The following is a 24,789-nucleotide window of genomic DNA, read 5'->3' as shown; positions in this document are numbered from 1 at the left end:
TGGAAATCAGGGACACCTGCGTGGCTCAGTGGGTTAAAGCCTCTGCCTTTGGCTCAGGTCATGATCCCAGGGTCCTGGGATCCAGCCCCCTGTCAGGCTCTCTGCTCAGCAGGGAGCCTGCTTCCCTTCCTCTCCCTCTGCCTGCCTCTCTGCCTACTTGTGATCTCTGCCTGTCAAATAAATAAATAAATAAATAAATCTTTAAAACAATATTTGGAAATCTTCATTTTTTTTTAAAGATTTATTTTAGAGAGTGCGTATGTGCACACACAGGTGGGTGAGGAACATAGGTGGAGAAAAGGGGGAGAGAAGCAGACTTCCCACTAAGTGCAGAGCTCATCACAGGGCTCAGTCCCTTGACCCCGAGATCATGACCTGAGCCCAATCAAGAGTTGGATACCCAAACAAGTGAAACTCTCAGGCGACTGTAGAGATCTTCATTTTAATAAATAAATGTCTCTTCTTGCTGTGGACCGATAAACATAATTGGTATATTAGATTCATTTAAAACACTTGCAAAGATCTTATTATATAGGACCATGTCCTTCATCCTTGCATTGCAGTTCTCAGTAAATATCTGTGAACTGATAGAAGTAAAGCCCTTCATAAGGACATCGTCTCATGTGGAAGAATCAGACTGTTGGTTCAATATGTGCAGGTTTTTGCTGAAAGCAGATCCCAACTGTACTTTGTTTGATTTCATGCCTGGTGTCTTACTGGGAAAAAAAAAAAAAATATATATATATATATATACACACACACACACATACATACATATACACACACACACCTGGAAAACAAGAAGTCTTTTTTTTTTTTTTTTAATTAACATGTAACGTATTATTTGCTTCCGGGGTACAGGTCTGTGAATCAATAGTCTTGAATCAACAATTCACAGCATTCACCATAGCACATACCCTCCCCAGTGTCCATCACCCAGCCACCCTATCCCTAACCCCCCACCCTCCAGCAACAATGTTTGTTTCCTGAGATTAAGAGTCTCTTATAGTTTGTCTCCCTCCCCAGTCCCATCCTGTTTCATTTTTTCCCTCTTTAACCCCTACAACCACCCCACCCTTCCTCTCAGAGTCTAATCAGAGATATATATGATAATTGTCTTTCTCTGATTGATTTATTTGGCTTTGGCTTAGCATCATACCCTCTAGTTTCATCCATGTCATTGCAAATGGCAAGATTTCAGGGGTTTTTAATGGCTGCATAGTATTCTGTTGTACATATATACCACACCTTTATCCATTCATCTGTTGATGGACATCTAGGTTCTTTTCCATAGTTTGGCTATTTTGGTCATTGCTGCTATAAACATTGGGGTGCACGTACCCCTTCGGATTACTACATTTGTACCTTTAGGGTAAATACCCCATAGTGCAATTGCTGGGTCATAGGGAGCTCTATTTTCAACTTCTGGAGGAACTTCCATACCGTTTTCCAGAGTGGCTGCACCAGCTTGCATTCCCACCAACAGTATGGGAGGGTTCCCCTTTCTCCGCATCCTCGCCAACATCTGTTGTTTCCTCACTGGTTTATTTGAGCCGTTCTGACTGGTGTGAGGTGGTATCTCACTGTGGTTTTGATTCTTATTTCCCTGATGCCAAGTGATATTGAACACTTTTTCATGTGTCTGTTGGCCTTTGTATATCTTCTCTGTAGAAATGTCTGTTCATGTCTTCTGCCCGTTTCTTGGTTGGATTATTTGTTCTTTGAGTGTTGAGTTTGATAAGCTTTTATAGATTTTGTATACTAGCCCTTTATCTGATATGTCATTTGCGAATATCTTCTCCTATTCTGTCAGTTGTCTTTTGGTTGTGTTGACTGTTTCCTTTGCTGTGAAAAAGATAAGCAGTCCTTTTAAACTTGATGTCAGATAACCTGGTAACCCCTCTTCTACCAAAGTATTCAACATACCCATGTCTCTTTTTTATCTATGCTGCGGTACCTCTCCTATAGGCTTTTCAGTATCTATTCAATGCGTATTTGAACACCTATTATGGGGCAGCCACTGTTTTAAAATCTGGGATATAATGATAAACACTACTGACATAGTTCCCAGTAAGTACATTATAGGGAGCTCTATGGTGACGGACTCCCTTGCAAGTCATGAATAAACAAACAAATGATGAATTGAGCTTTTTATAACACCTTTTGTGAGTATAACACTAAGGAGTTCTGGAGATACATAGAAGAAAATATAGTCACATGGTATTTTATATGTGCTTAATATTAATATCTCTGTAGCATGTAGTGTAGAAAACCATATTTCTTACTTTTTTTTTTTTTAAAGGCCTCCTGGTTAAGTCCTATTTCTTGACCACACTTAATGAACCAGAACTTTGGTTAGATATTTTAGTTGCTTGAAATATATGTGACCTGAGGTCCACATTTTACATAGACTGGGTCTTGTAACCCAAAGTTTGGGTGCTTTTAACTCAAGCTAGCTGAATCAACCCAGGGATTTTTGGCTGTCCACATAACTGAAAACTCCAGTTAGTACTCTTTATGCATAGTTGGATCAAACTTGCTAGTTCTTTCTCCTTAACTTTTTCTGTACTTCCCTTTCTTGGGGTGTTGTCTTTGACTTGGACTGACTTTCCTTGAGATTTTGAGATGTTCTCCAGCAGCATGCATATGTGTTTCCTTATTCTTCTACGTTGAGGATGGGGATGGGGGAGAAATAATAGTAGAAAGAGTGATTCCCACCCATGTTGTGCAATGTTGACCAATGTCTTTTTGAGTCCTGAGGGAAAATGTATGTTCTGGTAACACTCTCCATTTAATTAAAGGAAAGTATTAAATGGAACATTTGTATTTTTAGAGGAGAGTCTCTAGAATCAAAACCTTTATAAATAAAAACAGGGAGCAGTTTTTAACTTTTCCTTCTGAACTTAATATTTAAGGGCATCTCTAAAAGCTGAGTCAGCTACTCATGGCTTCCATGTCACAAGCTGCTCCTTCCTACACGGGAGGAACTAAGGATCTGAGGGTGTGAAGCTCCTGAAGAAATGTTACTGTCTGTCTTTCCTCTGGGAAGTTCTCAAGCATAATGAAATATCCCTTACAGATCATGATTTAGTCAGTTAAAATGGCTGAATTTAGTCAGATTTATTCATTATGTTTCATCTTTAAAAATCAAAGCCAGTTTCCCAAAACATGTCTTAACACTTGTGTACTGGACTTAAAAAAAAAATTATTCTCAGTTTTAATTTTATTCCCCTAGGATCAGAGGAAGATTGAAAGAGTGACCTAAACAATGGTAGACTATTCTAGAAAGAAAGTTTCCCAAGTGATAAATTTGCACCAAAAGACTTAAAAAAAGAAAATCAGACAGTATTTTTCCTCTAACCTAGCTGACATGAGCCAGAGAAAGTCTACTAGTAAATAGTATAAGTATAATTTAATCTTCATTTTTTTTAGTTTCATGGTTTGAATAATTTAAATATTTTATACTTCACAGGGCGGTAAATAGGAGGTTAAAAGAACAAGTGACAAAATAAGGCAAAGTTTAGGCAAAAGTATTTTCTGATAACATTTGGTATATTGAATTCCCATTTGGAGGCTGGATGCCTTTCAAAACAGAAATATCTGTTAAGTGGATAATGTGCACCTGTTTGTAAAAAGAGCGAAGGGTCAAATGAATTCATGATTTCCACTGATTTAAGGATAGCCATGCTTCTGTAAATGCAACTGCGCGAAGTAATTTTGGTTGCAACTCCAAATTTATATAACCAAAATCATGGACCCTTTTGACAAAATACTAGAAAAATAAAAACGAAATACCCAATAGGTGCATAGAAACCAACCAGGACAAATACATGTAGGGTGACCAAGGAAAAGAAGGAAAAATTAAAAGAGAAGCTTATGAAAGGTAGAAATCTATGCTGAGACTTATTATAAAAACAATATTTGGGGACATGCCTCTTTATAACGTAGGAAATATTTTCATGGTTTCTATTTTTGAAATGAGTTAGTTCATGAAATGGTATGGTTTCCGTGCTTTCATGGACTCCCTTCAGCTCCCAGTATTACCTGAGGTAGCTGCCTTTCCTCCAGCCTACCATGATGACCCAGTTTTCCCTGAGGAGTTGTAGGAAATGAGAGGAAAAACAGGCTTAGCCTCATTCTTGGATCATATCCAGGAAATGGTTTTTCGCCCTTGGAATACATGGAGGATGCTGCTCCGAGCCTTGTATCTGTGGCTTGGGAAAACAATCATATTCTCAGCATTCACTCGGAACAGGAAAGCACTGTGCTGTTAACAGAAGAGCCTCACAGAGTCCAGTGAAACGCCCTCAGAGAACAGAAGCACTCCAGTTCACAATTGTCTCCTGACCCATGAGCTGGAGGCATGGTGGAGGGGGACAGTTTGCCTGCCTGCATACCACAACAGACAGACCTCAGGCCCCCACGGCCAGGAAAACAGTTGGGTCCCAGCAGTCCCTGAGGAGAGAGGAGGTCATGAAGCAGAACAAAACCAGCAGGACTGAGAGAGTCAGGCGAGGCTGACATTCTGTAGCAATTCATACTCTACAAGCCGCTGCTGTTTACTTGAATCACACCCTCAGAACAAAAGAGAAGAATGACCATCAGGAATCTGAAAGGGATGGTCATGAGAAACATGTTTTGGGTCCTGGGTTGCTTGTTGCAGAGCTAGGACGAGGACAGAGACTTGTGCAGAGAGACGGGGCAGATGTTGCCTAAATCCACCTGAACCTCCCCAGTACAGTTACCTCCAGGTGACTTCCTTGATCAGTTTTACTCTCAATGCCCCAAAGTGCAACGTAAGCTTTTTTTTTCTTTTCTCTTTTTTTTTTTTTTTTTTAAGATTTTATTTGAGAGAGAGAGACAGACAGATAGCGAGAGAGAGCAGGAGTGGGAGGAGAGGGAGAAGGAGCCCAATGCGGGCTCTATCCCAGGCCCCTGGGATCATGAGCCTAGCAGAAGGCAGATGCTTAAGGGACTGAGCCACCCAGGTGCCCCACAGTGCAGGCTTTAATGCTGCTGCTACTGAAAGGTCACAGCCAAAATTCAGTTTCATAGGCAAGTCAAACTTCTTTATGATTCAGAATCAAAGTGTAGAGATTACAGAGGGGAAGGTTTTACTCTACCTCTAATGAGCCATGAGCAGATAATCTTGCGATCACAGAGACACATGGAGGCCAGTTTCAGGGTTTTGATATTTTAGAATTATCCTGAATTCACCTATCTGTCTGTGTCACAGAGTGGTAGTGTATCACTTTTTATTCCATCTAGGTTCTTATGTTTATGGTATCTGGAATATGCCTGTTGAAATATTTAAAAGACGTGAGCTAAATGATTCATAACATTTCCAGGTAAATATTTGCTTCTGGAAACTTTATCATATATATTTATATAAACAGTCTGTGTGTGCATGTGTATATTTTCAGTGTTTTTGTTGTTGTTTTCTTACTACTGTACGAGGCTTTAATCAAACTGAAAACTACCTCTAGTGTAAGATGTTCCCACCTTGAATCCAGTGGATTCTTGGAAATCTTAAGAATATATTTCAAGTTCTCCCAAGGAGCTCATTGGAAACGTAGCACTCTAACCTAAACTTGTGGGTCTCTTTGAAGGCAGGAAACTCAGGCTTGCCCAAGAGCAAACCCTTCCTTTAAGCCCACTAAGAACCAGCCTGAATGACGCTGATAATTTGATTTCACTCTAGGACTGATAGACTGTTTTATGTTCCCTTAAACCTTCTAGGAGAGGCGGCTGTGTCACTCAAATGTAGGCTTTGTGCCAAGTGATTCTTTGTAGTGTAAAACTCTTCCACTTCAGACAAACAGAAAAAGAAAGGCTACAGGAGTGTATTTTTTCCTGTGTGGTGATTTTTAAAAATAAATCGTTGTTGTATAACCTGCATCTTAGAAACTTCTTTTCATCTTTAAAGAGACCTAATTAGGTATGCTTCTATGTCCCTGGAAAAGTGTGCATGCGTGTGTGCATGGTGTGCACATGCATGTGCATTTAACTCTTACAGGAATCTGATGTCCAAGAGTTGTGTATCTTTGAACTTAAGGTAACAGATTGTCCAGTGGCATGGATGTCCATACAATTAAGGTGGTTAGTATGTCTACGAAACGGAACAAAATCACTTTGATTCTCATTATTCAGCTGATTTCTTTGTGTAAATTTTTTTGTTATGCCTTTGCCACACTCTTCAATTTTCCCTGATGGTTTCCCTGATATCTTTAGCATTTGAAAGTACCTCATTTTGATCAAGCCATGAGCTAACACAAACAACTGGATTTTACTAAGCCTTCTTTATTTTATTTCATTTTTAAGACCCCACTTCAGGGGCTATCTGTATAGTCAGATTACATTTATTTTTTTTTAAGATTTTATTTATTTATTTGACAGAGAGATCACAAGTAGGCAGAGAAGCAGGCAGAGAGAGAGAAGGGGAAGCAGGCTCCCCGCTAAGCAGAGAGCCCAATGCGGGACTCGATCCCAGGACCCTGAGATCATGACCTGAGCCGAAGGCAGCGGCTTAACCCACTGAGCCACCCAGGCGCCCCATTTCTTAGGAATCAAATGTGCTTCCTCTTTAGTTCAGTCATTTTTTAAAATATTTATCCTGTGAAATTTCAAAATAATAGGTTATATATATTTTTTTACTCAATCTTTTCTAATTTGGCATTTGTTAACGGCTTGTTTTCCTTATTGATTATTGTGCTTTCTTTCCTACTATTTCACCATGCCGTGTTTTCAGACCTAGTTACCCTTTCACTTGAATATTTTTGTTTTTACCCCTAATAATTTTCCATTTAGTGCATGAGCACAAATTACTCTGACAACTATGCTGATCATACGTTTTCCTTATGTTTCTTAGTATCATTTAAATATTGCCTTATTTTCTTCCCCCTTCCCGAGCTGAGTCAGCTTAGCAAACTGTTGAAGTAAAGACTAGGTCTGTCAACATTATTAGATGGCCTGTGAAATTTACATATTGATTTGGCCCTGCCCACAGAGCACTGGCCACATATACAGAGGTATTCTCTCTTCAATCTCTTTTCCACACAGCTCCTACCATGGCTTCTATTAAATATATGGGTAAGTTTACTTTCTCATTTTAATGTAGTGTCTTCGCTTTAATCCTGTGTTTCCAGTCATTAGATTACATGGTTTAAATCTGAACTTTAATTACCCTGCCATTCTGTGTTTTACCTTTAATGGTGTCCTCGAAATTCTCTTCTAAGGCCATCTTACAAGCCTCTGTTTTAGTTTCTAAAGCTTTGACTGGCATGACATTATACTGTTATGTCTTAATTATGTGCATCTATATTCATTTATTTTTATTCCTGCATGTGAAGTCCTTTCTCACCATAGAAAGCAGGTAAAACATGCCATTGGTTTGATGCTTTCACAAATAAGCAAGGTAGCAATTGAAAATAATAGATGTATTATATCTATTATATATATGTCTATGTGTGTATATACATATGCATAAATATGTATACATATGTGTATATGTTATGATTAGTTATCCCCAAAGATTAAAGTGATAAATTTTACTTATGGTTTGACATTGGTAGCTAATGTTCTGAAATCATTTACAGGCCTTTAGGAGGATTTTATTTAATTTCAAAATAATTCACTTAGTAACCACTTACAGACTACACATTTACTGTTCATTCTCTGTTGTGGTTAGAAATCATTTTCTTCTAAAGGTAACATCAGTTTTTTAAAAATTGTTGTTCAATGTTACAAATGTGTCAGGGTATATGCAAATTTAGGTATTGATTAAGAACTTTTCATTCTTGTTTTCTTTCAGAAAAGAGTATAGGCTCTTCATTCAGTCTATCTGGGTTTTAATCCGGGCTTTGACGCACACCAGCTTTGTGACCTCAGTTATCTAAAGGCACAGGGAGGTGGTATTGCAGGTCCTTGAAGTAACACAGGTGAAAGACTTAGTTCAACAAGCCTCCAGTGTGTCTGAGCTCCCTTATGTCATCATCATAATTAGTAGGTCTTTGCATACCCATGCAACTAAAATTGCATTGTATATTATACTAAGATTCTTCTATCATACTAAGATGATTTTTCATTTCCTGGCCTGTAAAAAAACAAAACAAACAAGCAAAAAAGCCAAACACCTAAAAAATTCCATCTCCTAGTAGAAGCTGCATACAGATTTATATTAGGTTTAAACCTAATACCTGATTTGATCTTTCTGCCTGAGGGTGTAGGTGAATTCTGTATGATTATCCCCTTTGTGATGAATGGAAATCAGAATTACAATGACTGTGTGTTACAGAGTCCACAAATCTTGTTGTTGTTAATAAGCAATGATCAGAACCCAGGCCATGTGACCCCTCTTTTAGAGTCCTCACACTGTGTACATCATCTGCTTCTCAAATATGTTGCAATATTTGTTACTCAATTCCCTTTCTTCTTCCTCTTTTACTTCATAAGCGTTAAATTCCATGAATCAGCTTATCCAAAAATATTGTTACAAATGATTTTATTTAAACCCTACAAATACTAAAAGAATGATTACTTTTAATATTTTTGAAATGAAGAGAGTCTTTCAAAGTATGACACAATATGTTAAAGGAAATTACTGTAAAAGTTAATGGCATAAAAACTTGAAACTTTAGTAGTATAAAATTAGACAAAAAATGAAGTTAAATATTATCAAAATTTTTTAAAAACTGTCAAATGTCAAAAGACTGGCTAGTTCCTTAGTAATTAACAAGGAAAAGACAAACAAATTCATAGAAGAAAGATGGACCAGAATAGAATCACAAATACTTTAGAGATTTATTGGTTTTAGAGACAGCGTGTGTGCACGAGCATAGGAGGGACGGAGAGAGAGGGAGAGAGAGAATCCCAAGCAGACTTGCTCCTGAGCATGGAACCCACGCAGGGCTAGGTCTCACAACCCTGAGACATCAGGACCTGAGCAGACACCAAGAATCAGACACTCAAACTGACTAAGCCACCCAGGCACCCCTCACAAATATTTTAGAATAGAAATGGCTAATATACCTAAGAAAATAGGTTCAACTTCATTCGTTTGAATATTTACCAATAAAAAAGTACTTGTTAAAAACTCAAAATTCAGTATAAACCAGTATGAGTGTGTTTGTAGACAGGTAGTCTCACACGTTGTGGTGTAGATGTATAAACAGAAATCTGGTAAAACTCTACTCCCCACTCCTGCAAAAAAAAGTACATACTTTTGACCTAGAAATTTCACTCACTGCTGTTTACTGGTGTCCTAGAACATGGAAACAAAACTATATATGCATACAATGATATTCTAATAATGTTGTAGGTGACAGGTGAGAGCGACACCTGGAAGCATGGCACAACACAGAGCTGTTGAATCACCATGTTGTACACCTGAAACTAACATTGTGTGTCAGCTGTACTAAAAAAAAATTTTTTTTCATTTTATTTTCTTTTCCGTGTTCCAGAATTCATTTTTTATGCACTCAAAAAATTTTAAAACTGGGGGCGCCTGGGTGGCTCAGTGGGTTAAAGCCTCTGCCTTCGGGTCAGGTCAGGATCCCAGGGTCCTGGGATCGAACCCCGCATCGGGCTCTCTGCTCAGCAGGGAGCCTGCTTCCTCCTCTCTCTCTCTCTCTCTCTTTCTCTCTCTCTCTCTGCCTGCCTGCCTACTTGTGATCTCTGTCTGTCAAATAAATAAATTTAAAAAAATTTTTTAACTGTATATGAATTTTAGCTTTTTTTGGTAATATCATAGAACTGCCAATAAAAGAAAATATCCATGAAAAAAGAGATCAGTTATTTCAAAGACAATACATCCTTCACTATGGGATATTTTTCAATAATGGAAAAAGAGAACAATAACTCTATCCAAAATAGGATATCTCCAAGGCATATAGTTTGAGAAGAGTCAGTTGCAGAAAGTATGATTTGGTATGTGTAGTATTCCATATACATATGTATGTAAATTTAAAATTCATAAAGCTAAGGCAGTTGAGGAGAACATAACTAAATTGGGGATCAAAACTTCTCATTTTATACATTTTTATAATTTTCAATATTTCTTATTTGTCCATATTACTTTAATAAATTCCCCAACATAAACATTTGATTAATAGCCAATGATCACCATAGTTGATTAAACACTCTACGTTAGGCTCTGTTCTAAATCCTTAGTATTATCAACTTCATCTTTACAACAGCTCTGAAAAGGGAGTATTTCTACTGTAACCAAGAGAGGCAAAGTAGTTAGCAATAAGGCACATACTTTAGGAAGTGATGAACTCCAAATTCAAACTCTGGTCCGTTGACTGTCAAAGCAGATGCTCTGCATCTCAAACCATTGAATATTTGTGGTATGAACAGACAGTCTAGTAACTTCTGATTTCTGACCATCCTTGCTATTTCTTTTTAAGGGGGAGGGAGGGAAGGAGAGGGGAGAGAGAATTTGAAGCAGGCTCCAAGCCCAGTATGAAGCCTGATGTGGGGCTCGATGTCATGATCCTGAGATCATGACCTGAGCCCAAATCAATAGTCAGAAACAGCCTACTGAGCCACCCAGGGGCCCCCATTCTGACTCCTTTTAAAATATTATGGTTATGAAAATTACTGTGTATATCCATTTATTTAACTGGTTACCAGCTTTGAGTCTGGTCTTCACTCTGGGGATTGAGCAGTGAACTAACTGGACAAATGTCTCCCTCTTCTTGGAGCCAGTATTCTAGCAATTGCAAAAACAGGACAAAAAAATAAGCCAAATCCATGTAGAATAGTGCTGTATAATCATCAGATAATAGAACAGAAGGGAGAAAAGGGACAGGGGCCCAGTGGAAGGGGTTTGAATTTGAGTGCTAGCGATCAGGCCCCTGTCATGTGTTGCAAAGAAGTCCCTCACTTGGTTCTTACCATTCTCTTACTTAGTTTTGTCCATTTTTTAATTAAAAAATAAGAGTAAGAGGTTCTTTAACTACTAACCTCCACTCGATTCAACCAGTGCCCAGTAACCTCAGGATTCACTTGTCTGTGTGATTTCAAACCCTATGTGGTCACCAAAAAGGGTTCCTAGAGAGCTGTGCCTAAACGGACTTTATTCTGTTGCAAGTTTCATCTTTCATTTTACTAGATCTGTCTAGTGCTCTAGTGGATGTACATATGGCAAGGTGTACTCTCATATAAAATACATCCCTTCAAAATACTGTGGGTACATATTCTTTTCTCAAAATGAAAACCTCAACATTGTTTACTCAGAAATGGGTGCAGTGTTTTTCTGCTAAATCTAAATGTATGGTTACAGATTTTACCTAGCTCTGCTCTTTCTGGGTCTTAGCACACAAGACTCAGAAAGCTACTCAGGAACTGCTGTCTATGGGATTGAACACAGCTGCCCTCTGGGAATGTAAATTTGATTCTTGGACTGCTTGGGAGTGTGTGACATTTCTCTCTCCAGAGATAGTCAGAGGGTTTGGATAGCATTAGCCTACTGATGAGTGTTCCAAGTAAGTTCAGTGTCAAAACATCTATTTTGCTTGTATTTTTTTCTGAAGTATCTTTCTGTGATGGCGTTCATGGTTTCATCGTCATGTAACTATCCTTGCAATATGTTTAAAATTTGCTCTTTATAATAGGAACTCCTGTGTCTATGAGCTATTTTTGAATCATCATGTTGGGGGCGGGGGCAGTGTGTGAGAATTCAAGTTGAGAAGAAAATATATCAAAGCAGTTCAAAAACAGTAAGATAGATACTCTTAAAATAGTTATTGAAATAGCCCTTTATTACCATTTTACTAATACAGCAAAGGTCACAGTCCTTTCAAGGACTCCTCTTATTAAAGTTACCTGAAATCTCTAAGCTCTTTTGTTGAAATGAAAAGCATAAATCACAAGGGGATTGTACAAGTTCATTTCTACTTTATCTTAATGGAGTGGTCTCAAGATTTAGAAAGAAAAAGCCTAATAATACCTAATACCTAATAAGTACTAATATCTAAGCATTCATTTTTAAATATAAGCATCTGTGAAAATACCTGGGAAAAAGAAAGCTTGAGGGAAAAAGGGCAGTTGAGATTCCTGTCCAGTTGCACTTTAGTGCTTACAAACGAAGAGAGTCCCCCATACTCAGAAGGGAGAACACAGGCAATCCAGTGAGAAGGACTACTTTAAATATGATCTAATGAACTAAATATATCCTGCCTGTTATTATCAGCTCGCTTTATTTCAAGGTTGACTGGGAGGCATTTATGCAGCGGCCTGTCTGATAGATGGCAGTTTAACTTTGTAAAGATGTTGACCTTCCTTACATGATTTTGGCAATTTCATTGTATTCTTAGTATTGATGGCTCTCTCCCCCGCAAGACCTTCTGTCTTCATTAGATTTTAAAATCTTGCCTTTCCTTTAAGGTACCTTAAGTATATACCTTTCTACATTAAAAGGTCATCTTAAATGTAATTCTATTTAAGTTGTTGAATAGTTGTCTTTTGGCTGAAGAAACCTAAGGGGAATTTCATTTTTGTCTTCATATGGATATTTTGCTGAGCTCATGACAGTTGTTGGAAAACTAACAGAAAATGATAAACATTAGTTAAGAATTTCCAGTTAGAACAATATGCTGTTCCCTTTTTTAAAGTCCGTTGATCATCCTTGTTGATTGACAGTGTCTCCAACTGTTTTCAAAATCCTTAGTCTTCATGCACTTTAGATCAATGCTGTCTAGAGAAGTGCATTTTCTTTCAGTTTTGTGGAGTTTTGCAAGCTAAATCATGACAAGGAAGTAAGATTACCAGTTCTTCTTAATTTACACTTTCCACCCCCCGGACCCAGTTCATCATCTGGAATAATGATTACGCTGGAAAATAGAATATATTAGAGGCAGATCAGCAGGTCAGTGCCTTTTGTTTCTCTGGCCTCTGACTTACTTGGATGGGAAAATGGCCAAAAAAAAAAAAAAAAAAAAAGTCTGCTGAGTATCTCAGATATAGGTAATGGGTCCTCACCAGACCATAAAAATAGACCCGTAAGAGCCGTACTAGTAGTGTGATGTGGGTGGGTTTCTTTTCCCTTTTTTTTTTTTTTTTTTCCTAATTCCTCTGGCAACAAACCACTCACTGGGATTTGATATCGTACTTTTTTTTTAAAGCATATTTAAACTCACAGGCTTTATGTAATGAGGATTTTAGTGTAGAGTTTTTCTGCAGAGTACCATTTGGTCCTACCAAGAACTGTCTGTTCAAATGTTTGAGCCTTTGATTGAAAAATCTTGCTTAGCCTATTTAAAGGTAAGTCATATGATTTGTTTCTAACAAAAAAGATGACTGTAGTATAATAACACTCTTAAGAAGTAGCACAATAACAACATGAAGCTGTAGCTGTTTTTTCAAAGTCATTAGGCTTTTTTTAAAAATTAGATTTGTGTTGTTTTCCAAGTTACAAGTCTTTCTACATTTTATGTTTAAAAAATATTAAAACCTTGTTCAATGGTCAGTGGCATTTTCTTTTTTGATGTTCAAAATTTTACATCTGTAAACATTTATTAACATTTAAAATGATCTATGATCCAGTTTGATTACAGTGAAACTTTCACTGTACACTTAAGCTATTTATACCTGATTTTTAATTTAGGAATAAAAATTCATGGTAAGATTAATATAATGCATTAATTATTATAAATGACTTGCTATTCTTATGTCCACAACATTTCTAGTTTGCAATTAACTACTTATTACTTGACAGAGTCATTAGTGTGTTTAATTTTCTATCTGAATACTATTAATTGCTGGTGAACTTTATCACTATGGTTAAATGCAATGTGTATTTTGGATATGTTCTTGTTAAACATTTTTTTCCTTAATGAACAAAGAAACTATAATTGCTACTTGGAAAGGTAAATTATATTCCAAATAATGATTCTAGATTTAATTAATTAGTATAAATTATGTAAAACTTGGTAGGTAGGAGAATAAAAAGAAATCAAAATTAATATTTTGGGCTCTGTAGAAAACTTATTACAAATAAATATTAGTATCATAAATAATAAAATAAATAAATAAATTTGCATTATTACAAATACAAATTATTTCCTTGAATGATGACACCAAATTTATTTATTTTTTAAAGATTTTTTTTTAAAGATTTTATTTATTTATTTGACAGAGAGCGAGAGAGGGAACATAAGCAGGGGAATGGAAGAGGGAGAAGCAGACTTCCCACCAAGCAGAGAGCCCTGTAAGGGGCTCGATCCCAGGACTCTGGGATCGTGATCTGAGCTAAAGGCAGACACTTACACTGAGCTGCCCAGGATCCCCTAAATTTAAATTAAGGATAAATCATCCTAGGAAAATTAAAAGTTTCAATTTAATTACAGCAAGTTAAAATTCATACTGGAAATGGCATAAATTCTCTGGAGTAAATTTCACACAGTTTCTGGAATTATTAAGAAACATAGTGAAAGACATTTTTAAAATGTTTGTGTGCATTTTTCAGTCCTCTCCTATGTGGTTTTGAGTTAGTAATGTCTTTTGAACCTAAAAGAAGCATTACTTCCAATATTGGTTCAGAAAAAGACCAAAATGAAATTTTAAAAGGGTTTTGTTATATAGGGTCCAGTGGTCCACTGGATTTTATGAGAGAAAAATATGCAGAAAATCTTTATTTACCAGAATCATTATTATAGCAGAACAATGAATCCATTCCACCATCATCAGATAACAGCTTAGTCCGGGAGGTACACCGACCTTACAATTGGAGAGTACTTGCACAGGATGTACTGGAAAGTTTGGAATTTATAGTTGCCTCCCTTATTTTTTACGAAAATGTTTGGCCCTGTTTACTCAAGCACACTTGAATCTTCTGGGTTTTCTGTTTCTGAAGGAGGAAATTCTGTAACCATCTTTTGATTTAATCGCAAGGTGTTTTCATTCACTGGTCCAAGTTATGGCTAAAAGCTTTAAGCAGCATCTCCTAAATTAGCATCTACCTCCCATTTGAGTGGTAAACTTTAAGTTTATATATAAATATATATATATATGTATAAAAAACCTGATTAAATTTGTGTATATATATATATATATATATACAAATTTAATGAGAGTTTATTGTCATCTAAGTGTTTTGCAAATAATTGTTCCTACTTGAATACACTATATACAATTTTAAGATTAAAAAATTGGCCAGTATGAAATAACATTTTACTGTTTAATTGTATGGTTGTTCAAAATAATATTTCATGATAACATGTCAAAATAACATTTTTTTAAAGATTTTATTTATTTATTTGACAGGCAGAGAGGAAGGGAAGTAGGCTTCCTGCTGAGCAGAGAACCCGATGAGGGGCTCTATCCCAGGACGTGGGGATCACGACCCTAACTGAAACCCAGGCACCCCAAAATAACATTTTTTATGATAGGAAATTTTATACATAATCTAATTTACTTTTGAAATTTAAAACCTTATTTGATTAGTGATACAGCCATTTTAGAGAAAATTTAGCCACAGAGAAACTATCCTATAAAGACCCAAATTAAACTTAAATCACTTGACTTCGAAGTCCAGAATCTGAACCATTGCTAAGCAAATGATATCTTACTGTTTATAGTATAATTTAAGGTGGGAAAAAATAGAATTCCTGTCCAAGGTTCAAAGATTAAGAAAAGCTCTAGACAGTCCTATTTAAACTGATATGATCTTAAGAAAATCATTTCAAACCTATAGTAATTTCTCCAAGTACTCCAAAAAGTAGCCTTGTTTCTAGATAGACTTAGTAATGAAGTCCAGTGTACTTACTGTTTTAAGACTACCACCGAAATAAGTTTTAAATTACAGTATTTGAAAGTATAATTTAGTGATCTGTATTTTTGTTTCATATTATAGATGTTTATAATTTTTTTTGTTGTATATTTTTACCTCCACTTTTTAAAAAAATTAATTTATTTATTTTAGAGGAGGCAGGGACAGAGAGAATCCCAAGGAAACTCCCTGCTGAGTGTGAAGCCCTGGGCTTGATACCAAGGACCCTGAGATCATGACCTGAGCTGAAACCAAGAGTCAGCCACTTAGGTGTCCCTACCCCCACATATTCTAATAGGATAGAAATGCACATGTAAAAAGGACTATGGTAACTTCAGTAAGAAAAGATACTGGATAACTTCTCATCTAGTTATTGAAGTCTTTTTCTGCAGAGCCCTGGGGTTCTGTGAGGATGACTCAGAGCCCAAGCGAAGTAGGACAGGAAGGAGAAAGGGCCACACTTCTTGCCCCCTTTAACCAGAATAGCTTTTCTTTTAGCTATGTTTATACACTGGAATTGCATGTAAAGAATTCTGTCTCTGAATAGAAGATTATAAGGTACGGATCTAATGACTTGTTTCCACATGATGAAATGCAAGCAGATTTAAATTATTGGTTTACACCCATTGCAACTAGCTTGGGTTTTAACCTGCATCATATTTATGTCTAGGAAATCATGGCATGTAAACACACCTAGGTATGGTGTAGGGTTAGAGTGTGAAAAGGAATCTAATTTTGAAAACTAACTTTCATCATCCATATGCAACCTGTTGAATCAATAACACCAAAAATGGGTTTTGTGGGCACCATATTTATTAGGTGAGGAAGGCCTGTGTACCAAAAGAACAGTGTATGTGTGTGTGGTTGAAAACAGAAGAGTATGATCTGGTTTTCTGTTCTAAGGAAACGTGCAAGGAAGGTTTATGGATAGAATAGGAATTCTGAGCTACTCACTCATGAGTAAGAAAATGTCATGAAGGGCCTAACATTCATTTATGGTACAAATACTCTTGTAATCTGAGCTTTTTCAAGTTTTGCAGTTCACATCCCAGGAAATTTTACCTCTAGGCTATGCCTTCTCTGGGAGGAGTTTCACAGTTTCCCTGGGAGGAGGAACACAGCTTTATCCACACATGGAAAGAATTTCTGGGAATTTTCTCTGATTTTCTGATCTATTTATTGCAGAGGCTTCTTAGAGCTCAATCTCTCAGTTTCTACCACCAGGTTTCCAACATAGTGGAAATGCACAATGCTCCTAAATTCATTCTGGAAACACTTTTTTGATTTGACAAGGGAAAAAAAAGAAGAAAGAAAAATTGTATTTTTCTTCCTTCTTTCAAAGATAACCCAAGGGAATAAGATACATTACAAATTCTACAAAAAGAATAGGATTTACAATCTGTAAATTGATAAGAATCAGCTGGTCTCCCCATAGATTCAAGAAAGGTATGTGATAACTGATATTTTTAAATATGCCTTTTTCTTTTCTCTTCTTTAGAAAACATTCAGCCATTAGTTTTCTGTCCTGTACCTGTGATTGTTCTTTGCTTTCCAGATTTAAGTATCTCAAGCAAGAAGTAAATTATTGCAGATATCAATGTCTTGTCTATTCTTATGAGGGAGAAATAACAATAAATGTAATCCAAAATTAGCAAGTGAAATAAATCACTATTTGAATATGTAAGGAACTATGTTTTGAAGAAAATCAAATGTGCAAGACACACATTTTACGTGCCCTAGCTAAATGTGAGAGAAGAATAGGAAGGAACTACACTTTTTTTTTCCCATGAAGATAAACATGGGTGGAAAAACTATTCAATAGAATGTACTGTAACCTGAGCTTTTCTCTTGTGTATGCAGTGTGTGTCTTATGTAATGTTTGGCCCTCCTTTGCCTCAGGTGAATAAAACTGATTTTAATTTTATAATATGAAGCATAAGGTTAAAGTATGAGTTGAATAACAATGCCTAATTACTCCTGGTATCAAGGCACTGAAGGAAAATAAATGAACCCAAGTAATGTCAAATATCTTGCCTATTATTAGGGGAAAATGTCGGAAAGTTACAACAGTGTACCAAAAATGAATCAGTTGAAAATGTGGAGGAAAAAAAAAGACACAAACTCGGTCTTTCTCTCTCAAAAATATTAATACACATGTGAAATAATGTCGGATTACTACTTGTAGCTTTCCTTACATAACATCCAAACCAGTGTTATCCCAGTAACTGTCTAACCATGAGATTCAACAGGATAAATTACTTGATAAATTACTTGATACTTCTGTTTTCTGATGAACTTAAAACTCACAAGCAGTGGGATGGATCCACTATCTCACTTCAGTTTTAAGTTTAAAACAGACAGAGCCTGGGCAGGACCCAGGTTTCCCCATTACTTGACATCTTTGGATCCTTAGTAGTCACAAGAATGGATTTCCTGGTACAGAGAGGAAGGCATTGGACAACATGTACTGTCCCCTGGGTCTTCGGTAGATGTTCCTGGGACTCTTCCCTCTAGTACATGGGCTACTTGAATAAAGGAAAATAATTCTGGAAACAGTGAGATCGATTTATGACTCGATTATGGTACAAAAATCTGGAAAAGGGCAAATATATGCACATGGATCTATTTTAGCAACGGTAGAATTTAATTTTTAAATCATTTTATGTTCCCTCTGTCAGAGTTGCAAATGACATGACTATTAGTGAAGATTTTTAGTGAAGTTTATATGGAACATAAAATGACTTTCCAAAAGGTATGACTTAATATTTGAGGTTTTTTTTTTAAATAGATTCATGATATTTAATAAAGAGAACTGCAATTTAACCATGGGGATTTCCTGTACTAATTTTTAAATGGGTTTGCAAAGCCATTGATTTCTATAGAGATTCTCCTAGAGCTTCCTCCGTTTGGTGGAAAGGAGAGTATCAGGTGGGAGAGGGGGACGAAGCTGGGAATCTAGACCCAGGGTTTCCACCACGGTTGTACGCCATAGTCACTCTGCCCATTTGTCACCCATGTAAGAATCTAAAGAACCAGTTCAGCCCCTTGAAAATTGCAGATCTCGTCGTAGCATCCTACTTTACACATGAGGAAACTGAAGTGTGAGAGATTAAGTGGTCCCCACCCCCCCCCACCACCACCACCCCACCCCACCCCCGTCATCTGGCAAGACAGTTGCAGATCAGTTTTTTGGCTTAATCTCTAGTCAGTGTACTAAGTCTCAACTACACTAGATTAGATCTCTGTATTCGGATTGCTACTTGAGGTAAAACGTGCAAATGGGAGTTGGAGGATGGTCTGTGAAATGAGCATTCAGTAAGATATTAGTTAATAAGCTACCCTGATTCGATTATTTGTTCATAGTGCACAGAACACCAGGTTAGCAATGCATGTTACATGATTTCAGAGAGTAGGGAAAGCTTTTCTTCACACTTCACCCCCAAGCAATTAATAAAAAGCCAAATCCAGACCGCAGGAAACCTAAGTCACTTGTTTAGGCTTATATATTTGCTTTTTACATTGGAAAAAACGTTTGACACTAATAGGATTCAGGCTTCTTAGCCATCAGAACCTCCATATGAAGGAGTTCAGTGCACCCTGATTTACAGTGGAAGTATGCAGGGTGTAAGGCATGGGTAAAGAGATATGACAAAGATAAGAATGAGTAGAGGTAAGTAAATAAAATTGCCCTGGAAAAACCGTACCACTTACCTTTCTCCATTTTGAAGACAAGTCTAATTTTTCTTATTTTCTTATCTATACAAGTAATATTCTTAAAGAAATGGTTCCTCCCACGGAAATAAGTGTTCATGATGTCATAAGAGTGGCACTTCTGTTGCAACAACGCTGTAGAGGGAAAATCTGAGACCATAAGAAAAGTAGAATTTTTTTTTTTTTTATGATTTATTTATTTATTTATTTGACAGAGATCACAAGTAGGCAGAGAGGCAGGCAGAGAGAAAGAGAAGGAAGCAGGCTCCCCGCTGAGCAGAGAGCCCGATGCGGGGCTCGATTCCAGGACCCTGGGATCATGTCCTGAGCTGAAGGCAGAGGCTTCAACCCACAGAGCAACCCAGCCACCCTGAATTTTTATTATTAAATTTAAAGTATTGGGGCGCCTGGGTGGCTCAGTAGGTTAAAGCCTCTGCTTTCGGCTCAGGTCATGATCCCGGGGTCCTGGGATCGAGCCCCGCATCAGGCTCTCTGCTCAGCGGGGAGCCTGCTTCCTCTTCCCTCTCTCTGCCTCCTTGTGATCTCTGTCTGTCAAATAAATAAATTAAAAAAAAAATAATAAAGTATTGGCAAAAAATATTTTGTGTGGGTTTTGTTTTTTTTTTTGTCTGCAGTCTCCATTCGTTTGGCATTTCTGTTTTCCAAGGTCTTGGGCAATGAAGCAGGGAATATTTGTTTCTAAGCTACAAGGCACATTTTAACTGTTCGTCAATGCCAGGTCATCCCCACTTAAAAAAAAAAAAAAATAAGTTGTAACCAAAAATAGGAATGTGCTTTCAAATATTAGAAGGAACAAATTCTTATTTCTTACAATAGAATCCACTCATATCAGAAATAATTTCCTTTCAGTCTTTGTGAAATAACCACATAGTGTATAAAGATACCAAACATAAGATCGGTGCAATACATACAAGCACAAATTAGTTGATTTTAGCACAATTGGTGTGAAGCAATTGCCCATGATGACAAAATAATACTGCAGTTGAATATGCAAAAAAGAAAAACAACAAAAAACAAAAAACAAAAAAAACTGAGGCTCGCAACAAAGCGGTGCCTATCATTAAAACTACATATCCTCTACCTCATGTATTTAAATTCTTCACATCTATGGTCTATCCAAAATTCAGTTATTAACAATAAAATTGAAAGTGAAGTACACTTCTTTCAAATAGTTCAGGTTTTAACATTATTTATAAAACAAAAAATCAGGCATGAGCTCAATATTCATGAAAATGAGATATTTTCTTTTAGTAGTGGTTATAATTTTGGTGCCATGAGAGAGATTCTCTGGTTGTGTTTGTGTTTGTATTAATTCCCAGTTTATTTTCCCAATTTAACCCTGCATTTTTGTTTTAACAGAGAGCTTACGAATGATTAGAAGAATTGATTCTTTCTGAGACTGCTCAGAACATTCCCTCTAAAATCTGTATCTTGCTGGATACTCGTGAATAAGGTATAGTAGAAACTGCGTGTGTTATCATAATTAGCATTTGGCAGAGAAGACTTCAGTCCACATATCTTCATGAGCAGGAGAGCTCCAGGAAGGCTGTGGCTGGGAAGTGAAGCCAGATAAAGAACTAGCTAGCATCCAAGGGTCCCAGGAAAGCAGAGGAGGCCAGAAGTACAGCAGGCATGTTCTCCTGAGATAAGATTTCAGTGCTCATCATCCAACGGTAGAAAATTGAAAAGATGAGAATTTTGAGGAAATACTCTCCGACGAAATCTTTTAGATCTTCCACCAATAGACAGTTAACATCGAGAAGGGGAGGACCGAACCTAGAAAGTCCATCTTTAAAACAAAAAGGAAAAGCATCTGTTTATTTATAACTGGCAAAATGACTTTTCAGTTGCGTTATCTTTGTACTTTGATCTTCTCATTACTGATTATTTAAGCTTCTGTTTTATGATCTGTTTCTAAGGCTAAACCCAGGCCTCTTGAAACCATCTAAGCAAAGCCAGGAGTTTGGAAGAAGCAGGTGCTGAACAGTCCTGTTTCCCCTATAAAGAAAATGGGCTGTGATCGAAACTGTGGGCTCATCGCTGGTGCCGTCATCGGCGCAGTGCTGGCTGTGTTTGGAGGTATTCTGATGCCGGTTGGAGACATGCTTATTGAGAAGACCATTAAGAAGGTACAAGTAGTCTAAAGGGTATTTCTTGTCATTGGGATTCAGTCTGCTATCCCTGTTTTGCTGTGGTACCTGTTTTCTATTTCATGGTCACAGGCAACGTTGTGTCTTTAATAAAAAGGGGGTAATGAACCATTGCAACTTCACCTGGTAGAGAAATGTTAAAAGTATAATGTACATGGAACATGAATGCATCACTATCTTAAGCATAATATTACAATTCTGACAAAAGCTGTGTAGAGGTACGCAGGTTAGTAGAAGTGATTGCTTTTCACTAGGTCTCAGGACTATGTTGATATGCTTTTGAATGAGAAATAAGTGTGCTTTGTGAGAGTACATTTATAAAATTAGTTGTACTTTGGTTCATACTGATAGAAGTTAATATATTTATATGTAGGTAGGTATATACACATACATACATACACATTTAAAATGGATTATATTTCATAATGAAGCAGGAATATTTGGTAAAACTGGTATAAACTTTTTTATTTTTCAAATTGCTCCTTTTTATAATATGTAATGACATATGATTGTCTTATAAACATCTCCTATTTATAAAGGTTTATTCTGCGAAAATTCTTTCAGAAAGTTAGATAGGACATAAGCCAACGTTTATGCATTGAGTTGCCTGTTGTTTTAGCAAAAATTCGACAAACTAGAATTCATCTACTACCGTCATTCTTCCTAATGAGCTTCACATCCACCAAACTTTGACTGAGGGGCGGGGCGGGGAGAGCATGAGAGTAAGAAGCAGGTTGGCTGGAGTCCTAAACCATGGGTGGCAAATTCAAAGGGCTTCAGGGGTTATGAAACAGGGTTTTTAAAAATTAAAAAAAAAAAAAAAATTCCAAGAACAAAATAACATAAGAACAGGAACTGTTGTGAACCCTGAGAGCATGTGTCCTGCCCCAGGGCACGTATACTTCGGTTTTATTTGGCAAGTATTATATGTAAAAAAAAGCTATCTGAGTGCTAGCCTCAGTTTGCAGCCTGTCTAGCTGTCAGTGGCCCAGGCAGAGGGTTAAGGAGCATAGTACACAATGGAGAGCAACAAAAATCCATAAAATGGGCTAGACCTACCAATTTATACTGAAATTTCTGTTACTGCCAAAACCTTTACTTCCCTCATCCATTCATCCCTGTTGACCTCTTGTTCTTACAATGAGTATAAATAATAAATAGTTTTAAAGATTTTTTTTTTATTTATTTGACAGAAATCACAAGTAGGCAGAGAGGCAGGTAGAGAGAGAGGAAGGGAAGCAGGCTCCCCGTTGAGCAGAGAGCCCAACATGGGGCTTGATTCTAGGACCCTGAGATCATGACCCAAGCCGAAGGCAGAGGGTTTAACCCACTGAGCCACCCAGGTGCCCCAAATAATAAATAGTTTTAAAATTAAAAGACAATGTCTCGGGCCATTGGGTGGCTCAGTTAGTTAAGCACCTGCCTTCAGCTCAGGTCATGATCTCTGGGTCCTGGGATGGAGTCCCACATGAGGCTCCTTGCTCAGCGGAGAGCCTGCTTCCCCTTCTGCCTGCTGCTCCCCTTGCTTGTGCCCTCTTTCTCTGTCTATCAAATAAATAAATAATAAATAAATTGTTTCTCACTATAGCTATTGTCTTAGTACACAAGATAGGACAGTAGGCCATTTTTGAGATAATGGCTCCTCTATATGAGTGCTGTATTTTCTCAGTAATAATCTAGGCACTGCTATTACTAACCCATTGCAAAGCTGAAATCCCATGCATTTAACTTCCACTTTAAAAATATATTGTAAAAAAAAAAAATAAAAAGTAAAAATATATTGTAAATGGAATGTTACCCCTCCCTCCTTGGAATTCCCAGTTTTCTTGCTATTATTTATGATCCGCTTCAAGAGAGACAAGCAGATGCTGGTGAGGTGGGGCTCACGTGACCCTGTGAGATGGAATGCCACTGCATAGTCCTCTTCCTACTTTATCAACTGTGTTTCCCTTCTGGAACTTCTGTGGCGAGAGCACAGAATCAGTGTCTCTGCTAATGTAAAGGCTACAATGTATCTTTTGGGAAAGTCTCCAGAACGGAAAGTCACCATAATCTCCCATTGTGCAGCTAAATTTTAGGCTTTTTTTTTTTTCTGACACATAATTGATGTTCAGTAGCTAAATATTGATCATTTATCTTTTTCTTCTTCATTCAACAACAGTAGTACAGATAGCCTCTCCAGTCAACAGTGTGTGAAGTGCTAACATCTATTTTAAGTGTTTAACGTTTATCTCTACATTTGTAACATTGAATGATTAACTAATCATGAGAAAAGTAAGGGTTTTGAGATGCCAAAAATGTGCTTTTATATAGTGACAGAGAGGAAATTTTTTTTTTTTTAACCTCAACAAGTTTAAGATTTAACTGGAGAAGGCATATCATACCAACATACAAAGAACTATGAGCCTCATGTATCCTATGGGAAAATGCTACTTGGAGTTCTTTCTTAGAATAGTAACTTCAGAAATGTGAACATGTTGGATTTTGATCAAGCATAGGATTTTGAAAGTCCAAAGAGGGCTGCAATAAATGCATCAGAGGACCAATTAATATTATGGAAAAAGTTGTGAAAATGCAACTAACAGCTATGAAGAGGTTGGGAAGAATCCAGAAAATGTGCCCAAATACAGGATCAACAAAAGAGATGATTATAAAAACAGCTTGGGGTAAAATTTAGGAAGCTTTGAAGATCAGGCAGAAGAATAATTGACTGAATGGCAGGCAGTAGTAGTTGGTGGCTGTTTTCTTATAGGCGTAAGAGATAACAAAACCTGCACATAGAGATTGGTATCATATGGCCAGCATTTATTCAGAGCTGTGAAGAGCTTCAAATATACCAATTCATTTAATCTTTGCAGATCTCTATGAGAAGCAGGTATTTTATCCATTTTAGTCACACGACCTTAAATTGACTTGCCAACTCATGTGGCCAGAAGAGTCCGTTGCCAAACCCCGACAGTGTGTAGGCAGAGACTAGATCACACACAATCTTGTGCACTGTGATCCTGCCATAGAAAGGGTTGAAGCGTGAGGAGGCCAAAAACAGAACAAGGAAAGCCTATGTAAGACGTAGCCACTTTCAGGGAGAACCTTAAAAGAGTCCTGTTCGGCAAAATCTCTGCACAGTCTGCACGTGAT

General features: G+C 37.1%; 1 protein-coding gene across 5 annotated transcripts in view; it reads left to right on the top strand.

Annotated features, from left to right (window-relative positions):
- The window catches only part of CD36 (CD36 molecule (CD36 blood group)), a 79,668-nt gene that overhangs the window by 29,642 nt on the left and 25,237 nt on the right, over positions 1 to 24,789 (top strand). For 2 of the 5 annotated variants that reach the window (XM_082692715.1, XM_082692717.1), the window contains 2 exons: positions 20,861 to 20,954; positions 21,421 to 21,630. In XM_082692715.1, coding sequence (XP_082548841.1) covers positions 21,511 to 21,630 — 120 coding nt within the window. In that variant the 5' untranslated portion in view covers positions 20,861 to 20,954; positions 21,421 to 21,510. Of the gene's footprint in view, positions 1 to 6,996; positions 7,090 to 12,666; positions 13,264 to 20,860; positions 20,955 to 21,420; positions 21,631 to 24,789 lie in introns of those variants that run through there. The other 3 variants (XM_082692714.1, XM_082692713.1, XM_082692716.1) reach the window with 3 other exon arrangements.

This window comes from Mustela nivalis, assembly GCF_964662115.1.
Source record: "Mustela nivalis genome assembly, chromosome: 12".
NCBI classification, from domain to species: Eukaryota; Metazoa; Chordata; class Mammalia; order Carnivora; family Mustelidae; genus Mustela; species Mustela nivalis.
The sequence above is the reverse complement of the archived record's forward strand: the minus strand, read 5'-3'. Positions and strand labels throughout refer to the sequence as shown.